Source organism: Poecilia latipinna, unplaced genomic scaffold, assembly GCF_001443285.1.
Source record: "Poecilia latipinna isolate Pla-1442-1.1 unplaced genomic scaffold, P_latipinna-1.0 Scaffold3670, whole genome shotgun sequence".
Taxonomy (NCBI): Eukaryota; Metazoa; Chordata; class Actinopteri; order Cyprinodontiformes; family Poeciliidae; genus Poecilia; species Poecilia latipinna.
Window position 1 is genome coordinate 22,788 of NW_015116286.1, and position 15,728 is coordinate 38,515.

Here is a 15,728-nt window from a genome sequence, read left to right on the forward strand (position 1 = left end):
GTACAGATACATGAAAATTGTATTTAAGTACAGTAACGAAGTACTTGTACTTCGTTACTTCCCACCACTTATTTCATCAAACTGCTCTGTTCAATCAGAAGTTTATTGAAACCTCTAATTGTAAGGACTGAGCCAGATGTGTCATTAGAAAAGTAAGCACTGTCCTTCATTATCTCCCTCTAGGGAAAGGATCAGAGAAATTCAAATTGTGTCATCCAGAGCTGCACTGAGAATGAGCTACAATCACATTACTAATACAGACCATGCTATACTGATGAAATGTTATCTGTTATTTTACCAGACAGTAAAGACACTGAATGGCATAGATTCAAAGAGGTTTCGAACTATAACACAATATGCATACACTCTTATTTTACTCTTATTTATTTAAAATAAAATACAGATTTATTTTCTCAGGAGGCCAAAATTAATACTAAATCAAATTGGGCCAAAACCAAAAAAACTAAACCTTTATATCAATACGATGTCTACCATTTCAAAAGCAGTCCCGTTTGTATTAAATACACTTACAACAAAAAGCAACAAACTGTGTGTTTGGTCGATATTTTTTATTTTAATTATCCTGTACAGTCAGAAAACCACTTTATTCCTTTTTAATTGTTGCCACATATGTAAAAGAAAGTGCATTTATGGTCTTGAGCAGCAGAGTTTGCTAAACTTTAATTAGTTGCAAAACTTGCCAAATCCTCTCTAGGGATGCCAAGCAGACTGTTGTTAATGTAATTTACTAGACTGGATGATAAAAGCCTGAAAAACCAAGACATAAGGGCAGATTAACAATTTATCAAACAGAGGCGTCAGTGGTGGAGAAGAACAAAGCCAGAACAGCCTGCCAACTCTTCTTCATCCTGAGCCTCACTCCTTTGTCAAGTCTCACTATAAAAACAATAAAATGTCTGGTAATGTCTGGTAAATGTCTGGTTTGGTACTAGCTCAGTTAGGTGTGTTTCCATTGGCAGTGTGATTCTCACTAAATGAGCTGTGGTCAATGCTTCAATTATGTCATTTTGCGTGTCTACCCTTGGGCAGCCGGTTTCTCTAAAATCTTGCAACTATTTGTTCATCACAGGTTGCCCCAACCAGTTGACGCTGCATGCGCTCTTCTGCCGCAATTGACAAAAAGTTTGAATCTTAAAGTTTGACCATGGAATTATTGATTTGACAACTTCTACGGCATTATTGCGGCGTCCATGAGCCAAACAACGAATGAAGTCTGCCGCCAATCAAATCACTTGAACCAATTTCTGGCTAGGGATATTGGATTTTGGTTCAATAAAATGGAGGGGAATGTGCAATTGGAGAAGTATCTGAGCGGAGCTTACTGGGGAAGAATTGGTTAAACCCACGCCTGAGAAGAAGGCGTTCTGGTCATCAGCTTGGTTACACATTACTGTGGGATGGCATTCCATTCTTCATCCAGAATTTAATGAAGCAGGGAAGAGAAAATTAACAGGTCTTCCTTCTGGATGAGTGTTAGTCATAAGCAGTATTATTGTAGCAGAAGCAAAGAATCGACCCAACATGATTTTTTTTTCTTCCTGTGCTAAGTTCAGTAATTTACATAGATGCTTATAGTTATTTAAGCAAACGATTATTAAAGGGATGTCATACAATTTATTACTTTGCACTATAATTTATACTACAGCTGTACAGTGTCTAGTTAAATCAAGAAAAAGTTTAATAATGTCAGAAACATTATTTTTATCTCTATCCTCTTTTTTAAACAGAATGTAAAAACTGTCTTGGTTGTCCAACACTGTAATTTAACACTTGTCAGAGTTGTATCATTGAAAATTATTCAACTATTTATGTTTGTTTTACCTGGTAGAGAGCCAGAGAATGTCCATATCTGTAGAGGGGTCCGCTGCTGGCTGGCACCACGTCCCACACGCTGGTGTCCGGGTTGTAGCTGTGCAGACAGAGAGAGAAACTTCAGCCATGAAAGTCACTTTTAGTAAAAACAGACCTTCACTTTAGCCAGTGGAGCTTACTTGAGCATCATGTGGTAATTAGAGTAGTTGAAGGAGTAGCCTCCCACCACCCACATTAACCCAGAATGCACCAGGGCTCGGTGGGAGGCCCGGCCCAGGGACTGAGCCAACGGTTTGATGCTGGGAAGCATCCAGAAGGACCTCATGGAGGGAACAGGGACGGTGCAGTCAGGACCTGACGCACAGAGAGAAGAACACATTTTATTTACACAAGAATTTACAGCGCTAGAAACATCTTCTCTACAAAACTAGCTATGAAATATGACTCTTACTGGATGCTAAGGTTTTGTTTTTTATTTAAAACTATATCAAAGTAAAAAGGCATGTACAAAGTATTAAGTCTGCAGCTAACAGTTATTTTAGTAATCGATCATTCAATGGATTATTCTGATAATCACTTTTTTTAAAATGACAAACTGCTGATTTTTCATTTCAGCTAGACTTACATATTTATATATGTTAATACAAAGAAGGTTGCATTTTTTATTTTAAATGCAAACTATGATGTTGTTGATTATTTCAACAATTCTTTAATCATGATAAATTGTTTTAGCCCTAAGTGTATTTTTTAGTATTTTTTCAACTGATCATTTTTATTGTAATGTTTCTGTTTCAAGAAGCTAAATTTGATAGTTTTCCTATCTACATACAAAATTCACATCAGATATGGAACTGAGCAAAAGCATTAGACTTTCTGTAATTTCATGATGCTTTGCTTCCAGGGTCTCAAACCCTGGAACTTAAAACAATTTGATCAGTAGTTTCTGAGGTCTTTTAACAATTTTTTTGGGTGGGGTTGACTTGTGTTTCTATGGATTTTTCACTTCTTGTCCTGTGAAATAAAAGTAAGAAAGTGTCAGGTGCAGGTTATCTTCTGCTGAACTCAGAGGGAAAAACAGAATGGAAAAAGTGAGGGAAAAAAACTGAATATTTTCAAGTGTGTACCTTTTACTTACCAATCCTATCATAAAAAGAAACCATGTATTTTATTTTAAAAAGAGAAAAGATCAAAGTTTAAGCAAGTGCTAGGTTTTGCAAAATGGGTTTATGCCCAGGGTGGCATAAAACAAGAGGGCACCACCAGAATAAAAAAAAGGAAAAGAGTTAGCTATCAAGCACTCATAGAATGGGTTTCTATGCCCATTTACATCATCTAATTCATTTCATACTAGGTAGAATTATAACATTTCCATTTTTCCTACAACTGTTATCTGTTTTTTGCTGTTTTTTAAACCACTAAATTGTTTAAATATCTAGCATTCAAACCTCCCAGCTTAAACAATAATTATTAGTAGTGCCTCGGAACAGGGCAGCTGGACTTATACCGAGTGTAAACTGCACACACAGGTGAAGTCAATTTTATATAATTGCCCCAAGATGGAGATTAAAGAGGGTGGAATAGAAACACATGATTTCCCTTCCCTTTCACAATTATCTACTTCTTTATAGATAAGATAAAGGAGTAGATAATTGTGAAAGGGAAGGGAAATCATGTATTTCTATAACCTTTAACCGTAAATACTTTCATAATACACTGCAGACCAGACAAGAAGTGATCACTTTGTTTAGCTCAAAATTGTCACAAATTTCCATTTTGTTCAGGTTTTTCTTCTTTTTTGTGTTTCATAGATGCGGTTTACATTTACTCATCCTTACACATAAATACTATTTCTGACTAGTGTTCACAATAATAAAAATAGCATGAATTATAATGTATTTTACAAAGAAGACAGCTGAATGAACATTTATTCTCTTTTCACTTTGGTTTAGAATAAATATCTTAACTTTAACAAATTTCATTTAAAAATATATAAATTTTTTGCATTTTAAGAAACATTTTTATTCTTCCTGCATATCTGATATTAGCCCAGGAGAGGGCAGTGCACCATCACTGAATGGAACACGTGTTTTAGACATGCTATGTTAAATTAAATAAATTTAATCTGTTGTTTGAGATGATAATTTAGATGAAGAAAAACATTGATTGAATTATTCAGTTATCTGTGGTTGATGGATAATTTCCCTCCAAAACTGGATAAGGTTTAGCAGATAGCTACATGGAAACTACAAAGAATAATAAATATACATTCAAATTAAGACAGTTCATCCCTTCAAAAGGTTTAAATGCTCCAATGTGTTACCAAGAACTAAAACAGCAATCCAACTTTAAACATTTTCCATAAAAATAATGTTTAAGATGACAATGTGCAGCAACTAAGCAGTGATGTTGTGTCGGTAAACCTCCTCCCAGTTTTTCCACATTAACGACGATCAAAAGAAAGCAATCTGAATAAATTACCTCTGTGCATGGCATTATGGGAAATGTGGTCTTTGTTCTGACAATAAAAACAAATGGATGTGTATTGATCTGAAGCGTTGCACCTTGCCAGCTGTCGTTGCAGACACAGAGCTTTTCTCCGGTCAGGTCGCAGTAGCCATGGTCTGGGCTGCCACAATCATCCCTGCAGTACGGAACGGCGCAGGCCTCGCCTTTCCAGTACTCGTCACATTCGCAATACACGCGGCCCGCCTCTGAATTCCCCGCGCCGCACCGGCCGTGGCCCGAACAGTTGTTGGGACAGGAATTTATCCTGAGGAAGCCGGACAGGAATCGCATTCAGAACTGTGCAGCGATGCTAATTCATGAAATGAAAACCCTGAGGTATTGTGGATGTGGTGTAATAATGTTCAATATCAAGTAGTTCTAAAGCCATCAGAATGAAAGTTTATTTAAATCCTCTAATCAGTTTCCTTAGCAAACTAACAGTTTTGTTTCTTTGTTTGATTCTTTTTCTGTCATACCTGAATGTTTAATCAAATACATTTTCATTATCTAAAACATTATAATGAAAAATGAATGTTAAATTTCATGAATATGAATATTTTTACATAAATTTGTTTTGCAGGATGCAAATACAAAGAATTATGGGAAAGAATAATCTATTTTTATTCAGGATGGTAAGTGTCCCTTGAGCACTGAAACTCATTTTCATCTTAGTTTTACATCGAAAGAGCTCTTTTGAAGACCACAGTACATATATACAGAAAAATACAATTTAACCAAACTTACAGTGCAGCTCAGCACTACTTATTTTTTATATTTCATACTATACTGTTTCAGTATTTCTATATTAACTTGTATTTTTTGTATATATAGATTTTTATATTGGCTCTGCTCTGTCCTCTGTACTGCTGTAACAATACAAATTTCCCCACTGCAGGATTAATAAAGGAATATTTTATCTTATTTTATCCCTTTCATGCATGAATTATGATTCTTTGTGTCAGATTTTTTTTTTCCAATTTTTTATTTTCTTAAGGCATAAAAAAGGTAGGACATTTTTTTTGCCAAAAATTGTTATTTTTTATTTAATTTTTTTTAGGTGATCAATTGTAATTTTCTCCAAATACAAAGTTGCTATTTGAAAAATACATCAGTAGTATTGATCTTTAGGGGTTATCTGATGTCACAATATTTTTTTTTACCTGCAAGAGTCGACTACAGTAGAAGGAGGGACAGGGTCGGTTGGCATGCTTTTTGTCTGTTGGCCATATTGGATTTAACAAAAATTATTTCTTGCATTTGCAGCCGATGGCCAGAAGTTGATAGTGTATTTTATGATGCATTAGTGTCCACTTCAGTGGTCTGTGCGCATTTGTAGCATTGTGATGTTATTACACTAGATTGTCAAGCGAGAAGCTATTCCGGTAGGAAATCACATAGACATAATATAAGCAAAGACGCCTCATGGACCGCTCCGGCGCAGGAAATACGGCGGCCATCTTGGAGCGGTATACCCTCCTACTAAGATGCCTCAGCACTGAGGGATATTGTTGTTCGGATCTATGGATTATTGATGCGAGGGCTCCACAGACAACATTTCACAAGTAAGATGGACATATTATTGTGTATATATTGTGATTAGAATATTACTTTACTGTATTTATGTCCACCGGCGAGATACCAGCTAATATTAGCTACAGTGCTTGGTGTAATACGGGTTCAGCCCCGCTATGAAGGCTAACTGAGATTCCGTAAATCTAAAAAAAAAATAATTATTCTCTAACATTGACTTCGATTATCTGACACAAGGGCCTATATTAGAAAGGAAACAATATAACATATATTATAAAACTTATATTATGTGTTATAACATTCACCGGCAAAGTTTACACAGGTGGTAAAGACTATTATGTTCTTTCACTCTGTCAAAAGTAAGATACATCCTAAATCTTCTGTTTTTCTTTTGAAAGTTTCCTAAAGACACGATGTGAGGAAGAAGAGAGAGATATCTATGAAGAGAGACGGATTCACTGCAGCACGGATGAATCTCACATCGGATTTTGGACTCAATCTCAACTGCTGAATCTCTGAAGCTACAACTAGTCGGGTGAAATAAAAAAAAAATATATATATGTTTTTCACAATCATTATTTTTTTTTTAGTGTTTGTATAGTTATATAAATATGTATTGATATTACTAAATGTATTAAATAAATTATGAACGGCTGTGTGCTTTGTAATATGCTCTTCATACATCGATATCAGAATATTCCATTCCTATTCTATTGTTATAGCCACTAAGCATATTTAAATATGATAAACTATGAATTAAAAACATACTTAAAAAATACAATTGTTTAGAAATGTAGCTTTGATAGATGTTTGAATATGGTTTACAGTAACAAAAAAGTTTGTTATGATCGATTAAATGCGCTGATACATCATTGTGCCTGCTAAACACATAACGCTGAGTGGAGTGGTATACCGCTCCAAGATGGCCGCCCTAAATCTCGTCAGCGACAATAGGCGAGAGCGGTTCATGAGGCGTCTATCCTTATATTATGTCTATGGGAAATCATATGAGCACCGGCAGCTTTTATTTTGAAAAGACGACAGATCCATTGCAAAACAGCGGGTAACTTCCTGTTTCGAAATTATTATTATTTTATTTAAATTGAATGTGTTGCGAATGAAAATGTGAATTATTATCTTTACTGTCAAACATATTGAGTTCATGGATTGTTGTTTTGAGTATCAGTTCGGGGTTTAAAAAGAAAGATTAACGGGTCATACCATTATAGTCAGTGAAAGGGTTCCCCCGTCGCTCTTTCTGTTCAGATTCCGTCAGAGAAGGTAAGAAGTTTTGTTTTCTGTGTTCAGTAAGTGTATTTTAAGTACAAGTGTTAGTTTAATTACTGTTCTTGTAAAAATAATGTGCTCTGGAGCACTTGAACTTTGTTAAACAGTAGAACTGTGTTAGCAGATATTTAGCTGCTCTTATGCTACATGAAACATTGCTAATGAAAATGCTACATTATGTGCTGAAAATAGTATTGTTCATGGTTAAACAGGCGCTGTGGAACACTTTGATGAGAAAAAGCCTGTTTTGACTACTATTTTCTGCTATTTGAATGCAGGTATGTGATGTTTCATTATTTTTGGTGGGAATATTTTGTCTAATTACTTTTTTTGTTATTCATGTACTGTTTAAGATTATTATCCCCATGTTTGGGTTTAGTTATTAATTATTGTAATTAATTTTATTTTATTACGTATTATTTTACACAAGTCGCACACGCTCTTTCTGTTCAGATTCCATGGGAGAAGGCGCTGTGACTGCGGGGTGTCGGTTAGTGTGTCTTACCCAGAAAGCAGTTGGGCACAATATCGCAACACCGTGAGTGACACAATGACTAGGGCAGCCTACCATATAAAGTACTTGGGGACCATTTGCTAATTATTATACAAACACAATTGTAGAGTATGCTACATGTAACAGCCAAATACTGGACAAGTGGCAACCTTAGTAGTAGCCTGTGTAAAAAATAATGACCTGTGTCATTTTTGTCGAAAGTGATTTTTTTCCTTCTATCTAAGTCATCGTTTCCACAGAAGGAAACGATGACTGTGTGTGACTGTGTGTTTATTTTTGGTTTATGTGTCTAGTGAGTCTCCGTGTTGTCCTGTCTTCCCCTTGATTGTTCCCAGGTATGTCTCGTTCCCCGATTACCCTCTGTGTATTTAATGTCACATGTGTCTCTGTCTTTGTCGGGTCTTTGTCGTCTTCTCACACGTCTTGTATTGCGTCTGCCAGCTCTCGTGCCAGTCTGTTTGGTTCAGTTGCTTCCAGTGCTGAGCCTTTGCCTTCCGCTCTGCTGTGCTGCCTGTATTTGGACTGTTTGAGCTTTTGACCATTAAAATATCACCTTCATCACTCCAACCTGGGTCTACAGCGTCTCCCTCACCACCTCGTACCACATATCCTGACAGAGACTTTTTTTTTTTTTTTTTCCAAGGGAAAAAAGGAATGACAACCATTTTTTTTAGGAAGGTAACGAAACAGATATTAAGGTAGTTCATCCAGTACCTGAGAGGAACCTCTCTTTTTATTATTATTTCAGATAGTTTCTTAGAAACAAATCTAAGATTAGACAGATTTTCTGCAAATAAATTGGAATTACATTCCACAGAAATATCCACAAATCTATGAATCTGTGAATATTGAATCACAAATAGGTGGAGATCCTGTATTTGCAAATCTCATCAACATTCAATCAGCCAATGTGGTGTAGAAAATTAGGTATATTACACCTTTACCAGCTATGACTCAGTGTGTACTCCTCATTGTCTGACCAGCTTTATTTTGACTCAGTCAAAATTACAAGTCATCCATTTACTACAAAAAAAATTATTGAAAGGGACAGAATTATGTTCAATCCATTTTTTTTTAGCTTTCCATTATGGTATAATGTTTTTTCCTTATCAAAAACAAACTGTAACAGCCGTAATTGTGTACTATCTCTTTAAGATACTCTAGTATCTCTAATGACGTCACGTATATGCGCCACTGCTTCTCTGTAGAGAGCGTGGGAGAAACATGCTACAGTCGCTACATGGACATGCTAGCTGTCTAACTTTAGTAACGTTACGGGTAGTTTGGACTCTGCTCATTTTCATGTTTGGTAATATAGCACCCGTTCAACCGGGCTTTGTAAGGTTGGTGAAGAGTTTATTAAAGGACAACACTGTGGAATTCCCAGTACCAGTGTGGTTGTGAGTTTTCTGCCGCCTCTTCTCCTCCCTTAATACAACCCAAGCGTTACAATACCTGAAGTGTTGCTTTCATCCTTTCATGCACGTTTGCGAAATTCCTTGGCAACCATTCAGCTTTCTAAAATGTCTGGGTGTATTTAGCCCTACCTTTAAGGACAAAGCTCTGTCTTGGAGCTGCATTTTCCAAGCTACCAAACTTCCACCTCACAGAGCAGCTCTCCTCCACAACTCCCTCAGTCTTCTCCTTCAGACTAGCCAGCAGCAATTAGCAAACACCTGGGAGAACTGCTGACTTAATTATAGGAGCTACTTCTCATTGTAGAGACAGAGGTCCAATGTCAAGGTGTTAAATGTCGCAGTCAAATTTCTTTTAAGTCATATTTGATATACAGTATATAGCATTTTTTATGACAACTGAAGTTAACATAGCTACTTGATTGTGCTATAAAACTGGACTATATGCCTGTAAAACACCCAATACTGTCTGTTTAATTCAAGCCAAAGCTGGTGTTGAATGTATTAACACCAGCTTTGCCATGGTGTTAATACATGGCAAAAATTAAAATAATAATATTCTGGATTCATCTGCTGAAATAAATGAGCTTTCTGCTGATATTCTAGCTCATTGAGATGCACCTGTATCAGGTGCATCTCATGGTATTTTGCCATGGCATGACTATCCATGCCATGGCAAAATACCATGGCATGGATAGTCAAATCCAATCAAATCTTCAATGACGTTTTCCCATATAAACCTTTTTTAATTGTTCCGAGAGAGGAAATGACAGCAGTGGAGTCTTCCATTGGAAAGATTGCACTTTGCATTGTACAAAATTAATAATATCCTTTAGAAACTAGAAGAAAGAAATGTTCCATCTTTCAACTTAATTTATGTTCATCTTGAAATGGTTCCATCTTCTATGTCCTTATGGATATTCCAGTGCCTTAAATTCACTTTGAGGTAAAGGAGAGATCAAGCTAAAAGGCAGGAAGTGTTTTTGCCAGTCTGCTCTCACTGAATGATGCATTGAAAACATGCATCTGTCTTCAGCACTCTTACTACTATTTGACAGCTACACAGTATTCGTCATCCCTCCATCATCTTACAGAAATACAGACACTGCAGTTCAGTTATTAAGATGAACAAAACAAAAGAAGGTTTCAACATAATAATCAGGTTCAGGATTCACAAATGTTGTGAACCTGATATTTTTCTGTGGAAGGTAATTCCAAATTATTTGTGGAAAACTAACTTATTTGAGTATTATTTCTAAAATATCTCAAAGAAAACACAGCTTGAGAAGATGATGTACCTAGCAACATTGCTAGTTGACACACAATTGGCTAACCAAGGAGCACCATTCACTTTCTGATTAGCTCTACACCAGTGACGTGTGGTGAGGTTCATAGCTGGTGAGGAACCGATTTAATTATAATCGGATTTACAAATCTAGACCCCCTGCATGTTATTGTTTACATAAGGAAATTTCGCACATGCGTACAATGCTGGAGGGCAAAAAGACTATTCTTTAACATGTGATGCTTAGCTGCGCCACCACCGCAGAATAATTCCGTTATCTCAATCAAACTTAGACATGTAGATATTTTTAATTTTGTGTTGAGCTTAACAGGAAAGGGAGAAACCGTTAAAGTACAACTCAAAACCACGTCTATCTTGCTCTCTGTATCAGCGCAGCTACTGTATGGCTAGCTCGTTGTTACTGTCTCTTACTCTGCAGTTGTGGAGTCACATTGTCTGGGTTCATGAGTGCCTCCAGCGATGAGGCACGAGAACTGCCTGCCTCACCTCGAATCTGTTCTCTGCCGTTTCTGATCGCTCCTCCGCACACAAAACACGATACACACACAGTTAGTGACAAAAAAACACTGTACATTATATACATAAGCGAAATTATGGAAAATCAGTCCATATATTAAATGTTTTTTAGCCATTTTATTGCTGGCGTACAGACAGGACGAACTTGCTCCCATAGAATGGCAGCCAGTGTAGTTAGCGAGAGGTTGCGCAATCCCAGGTGAGGCTCAGCTCGCTGCTGCCTCACCGGCTTCGCTTCCAAGCATTTGAATGGGAAAATGCGAAAATTCAGCGATTTTGAAAGAAAAAAAAAATCAGATTTGGTTAAATTAAATGAAAAATAGGTATTTTATAGTACAAACCACAGGGTGAAAATATCTTTATAAATGATTTTATTACTATATATTATTTTTCCATGATGACAGGAGAGGCTCTGCCTCCCCTGACTGCATGTCACTGCTCTACACCTAAAAGCAAAGATAAGAAAGACTGGACATTACATTCTGCAGTAGTGTTAAGACAGTTTTCACTGTGTAATAATGCAAATTGAGGTATATTTGGTGTTTAAACAAATAAAATATGTAATTACAGGCAGTGGGAGTCTGAAGGATGTTAGCTTGTGAGCGGCTGTGGTCCTTAAAATTTTAGGATTGTTGTTGACTTCTTTCAGCAACATGCTGTCTGTTTTCAGGGTGAACTTGCTTGGCTAGTCACCAGGGTGTATTGAAAGTTTATTTTGATGAGTTTCTCCTTAAAAAGACTTTATGTACAGTGGACCAGCTAATTCTATCTTCTAGACCTGTTTAAATCCTTTGCCAGGTTCACACACTGCTATAATTTTTAAAACATACTGTATGTTTGAGTCAGATTTTGACTCCAATAAAACCCAACTTTCTTTAGACACCCAAGCTAAAGCAAATACTCACAATTGAACGGTTGAGTTCACATCCTTCACATTTAGAGCTGACCAACAAAGGAGACACACAGCAGTAAAGACAACGTGTAGACATACGAGTAGGCGATGTTGAAACCAGTCAGGTTGTATGCGGCGTCACTGAAGAAGTGAAGCAGGGCATACCCGGACGTCGTCACCACCTCGGGTACCGACTCCTTCTCTTTCGCCTCCGGCACCACCAAACCACTGAGTGAGACCCAACAAAGAAATTCAGACCGCTCAATATCAATAATGAATAATAAAAAGATGTTTTGAAGTGTTGTTTTATTTTGTAAACTCTAGCTTTAAAAAGCACACCACTCCCAGAGGTTCAGGATGAAAGGAAAATCAACTAAACCAATTGAGGTCCCTATTGAAATGATGACACTGTTTAGCTCGAAACAAAACCCTGATGCATTGCAGAGGCACAACGCATTTATCATTTTGTTTGATGATGTTGTTCCTCTGAGGATTGACAGCATTTATTTGTTTGGCCTGTCACTTTTAATATAGTCAGTGCACTGCACTACTGTACCCTTACTAGACTTGGTCTATAATAATAATAAATAATAACAATAATAGTATATTTTAAAAAATATCATTATATATTGTGAAACCAAAATAATCTTCGGAGAAAAAAAAATGTAATTTACATTTTTAATCATACACAGGCAGTAATTCAATAAATCTTGGTTTGGAAAAGTTTGCTTTTTTTCTTCAAATGAACTAAATCAATGATTGGTCAGAAGCAATCTGGAAGGGGGAAAATACTTTTTTACAGTCCTGTAGGTGATAATGTCAATGTTTGTACAATTAGATGTTCTTATTTTTAAAACTTTTCACATAGGAGAGAAAATTGCCTTCTAAATAGAGGTAAGTAAAAAGCAGGCGGTAGGTAAATTATTGTGGCACTGCTATAGATAAGGAATGTGGGACATAATAAATGGCTGCCCTCATGTTTGCTGGTTACAAAAACAAAAAAAGGCAAAGCTTCCTAAAAAGTTTAAGTAGCATTCAGGGATAATGTGAGTAGTTGCTGTATTTTCTCTCCATTACTGCCACATTGTGGAATGGCTGCAATTATGAGGCCCATTGTTTGGGAATATGTTGCCTGCGAGAGTTCAGGTTTACAGGGTTAATAAAGAGGTGGCGAATGTTTCCCCAGACATTTCCCTATCTCCTCCCTCACACGCTACACCTTTTCACAGCAGCAGGCACTTACCTGAACACACCAATCAAGGGGGCATAAATGGAGTCACCGTCATAGACATACATGTGGTCCCAGCTGCACTCTGTGGCAAAGTGATTGAAGCGCAGCCGGAGCGCTGCATTAGGGCTAGGACAGAGCACACAAAAATATTTAGGAAGAACAAAAAGCAGCCGATGAATATATATCTCACGGATGCTTCATATTCTTCTCTCTTAAGGAATCCATAGTTTTTGTAACATCCATATCATGTAAACTGTCTCCTCAGGGACTCGAGCTGAGACAGGTTTTTAGACATTTTGAATTCCTAGTGAAGTGTGACCTTGTTTTTTTTTTTTTATAATGCGGCTGGTATATTTTCAAAAGGTATGGTTCATATAATTTCATTGAACCCTGGTACAAGTGGAAACACAGGGCTGGAGTTAGGCCTGTCACCATAAACAGTTTTACAGGGCGATATATTGTCCCTGAAATTATTGCAATAATGATAATATTATCGTTTTGAGACCCATCCATCCAACCATCCTTCCATCTTCTTCTGCTTATCCAGGGTCGGGTCGCGGGGGTAACAGCCTAAGAAGGCAGGCCCAAACTTCCCTGTCCCCAGCCACTTGTTCCAGCTCCTCCGGGGGAATCCCAAGGCATTCCCAGGCCAACCAAGAAAGGTGGAGTCAACTGGTAGTGGTCAGTGCACAGCTCCGACCCTCTCTTCCCCCAAGGGTCCAAGACATGTGGTCACAGATCTGATGAAACAATGACAAAGTCGATCATCGAACTGCGGCCTAGGGTGTCCTGGCACCAAATGCACATATGGACACCCTTATCCCTGAACATGGTGTTCATTATGGACAATTCGTGATGAGCACAAAAGTTCAACAGAACACCACTCGAGTTCAGATCAGGAGGGCCGTTCCTCCTAACCATGCCCCACCAGGTCTCATTGTCATTGTCCACGTGAGCGTTGAAGTCCCCCAGTAGAACAAGGAAGTCCCGAGTAGGGGCACTCTCCAGTAACCCCTCCAAGGATCCCAAAAAGGGTGGGTAATCTGAACTGTTGTTTGGCGCGTAAGCACTGAACAACAGTCAGAACTCATTCCCCCACCCGTAGGAAGAGGGAGGCTACCCTCTTGTTCACTGGGGTAAACCCCAATGTACAGACACTGAGATGGGGGGGTGACAAGTATGTCTACTCCTGCCATGGCGTCCGCTATTTGCGGATGATGTGGTCCTATTGGTCGTGATCTACGAGATTAAGCAAACTACATGAACAAACTTACATATGAAAATTATTACAGTCAGTTTACTTTATCATGCAATTAATTATTTTATTGCTTATTGTGATATTTCTTCTTGGTAACACCTGAAGAAGAAACGACTGGTTCAAAGCAAGAAACTATGAGTTTTTCAGTTGAATTCACTTCCTGTTTCCCTCTACTGGAGAAAAGCTGGGTTAATCCTGTACAGCCTCTGATCTACTAAAGAAACATCCCTGATCCTGACTATAACCTGGAGGCTGGGGAAATAAGGATTAACACTGCTGTTAAAAACAAACAAAAAAAAAACAGTAAAAGAGTAAAGCATCAGTAGTTGTGAACATAAGGAAAAAGTTGGAGGAGCAGCTAATAAAAGAAATTCTCTAAAATGCTAGTATTTTTTTGACTCCAGAGGGGAATTGTATTATTTTACAGATAAGTTTGCAACTTTTTCTCTACAGAACGTGTTTAATTGTAAAGATGGTTCTTAAAAGCTCTATTGAGAACAAAGTCCAGGCCTGTTTTTAGTCCCAGGCTGTTAACAAAGTTTACCTTTATAAAAACCAAACCAAATATGTCCTTTATTATTACTCTTCATGCTGTTGATTTAAGGTAAGGTAAGGTAAGGTAAGGTAATTTTATTTATTTAGCACATTTTCAGCAACCAGGCAATTCAAAGTGCTTTACATGAATTAAATTAAAAGTTAACAGATGGGAAAACCCCATTAGATATATGAAATAAAGTTTCACATTGGGCTTTGGTGGATTTTGGTGGCAGAATATCACAACAAGGAATGAATCTAGACTTGCAGGACTTTTACTCTAAACACTTAGTCAACACTAGGTACATTCAGCTGGTTCTATGAGTGAAGCAGCTCAACAGCTTTACTCATAAACACTGTTTAATGGTAATAAAGCTTTCTTATCGTATCTCTTATCTTATCAGATATAAACTGTGGTTTTACACCAAGTAGAAACAGTTGGTTTAAACTTGATAGCAGAAATAACAATAATAATAAAAGATTAGTACTTACTATCCTTCTATTAGCCAAGTGCATTTGGTCTTGTACTTATAGTTAACTGGACCATCTGAGAGAGAACCCGACAGGTCGGTTAACCTGCAGAGGAGAAAAAGAACAACAGAGATTGGTGGTTTAATAACAACACGGATCAGGAATGAGACAGGATCCAAATCAAACCAAGGTGGTCGTGGATTTTCTCTGGCCTAGCTAACCTTGAGTCAATGCTTGCTTTTGCCACGACTGGATCAAATGTTGCAGAGGACTTCAGGGAGGTCATAAAAGCACCAAGCAATCTGTTCTGACTTGCAGGTTCAGCTCATGCTGACCCGACGCATTACTTTCTCATGTAGTGTCTGAATTAGAAACAAATCAGCAAAGTGCAGGAGCTTTTCACTTTGCTCACCAGAGAAATGCAACAAAAAAAGGT

At 37.4% G+C, this 15,728-nt stretch overlaps 1 protein-coding gene across 1 annotated transcript in view; it reads right to left on the reverse strand.

The window, feature by feature from the left end:
* Positions 1–15,504, reverse strand: part of LOC106941434 (attractin-like protein 1) — a gene marked incomplete at its 5' end in the record, with an annotated part of 33,484 nt that extends 17,980 nt beyond the window's left edge. Inside the window, 6 exons of the mRNA XM_015024474.1 lie at positions 1,843–1,930; positions 2,013–2,187; positions 4,395–4,603; positions 11,898–12,026; positions 13,042–13,155; positions 15,314–15,504. Coding sequence (XP_014879960.1) covers positions 1,843–1,930; positions 2,013–2,187; positions 4,395–4,603; positions 11,898–12,026; positions 13,042–13,155; positions 15,314–15,504 — 906 coding nt within the window. The remainder of the gene's footprint in view (positions 1–1,842; positions 1,931–2,012; positions 2,188–4,394; positions 4,604–11,897; positions 12,027–13,041; positions 13,156–15,313) is intronic.
* Positions 15,505–15,728: the final 224 nt, after the last annotated feature.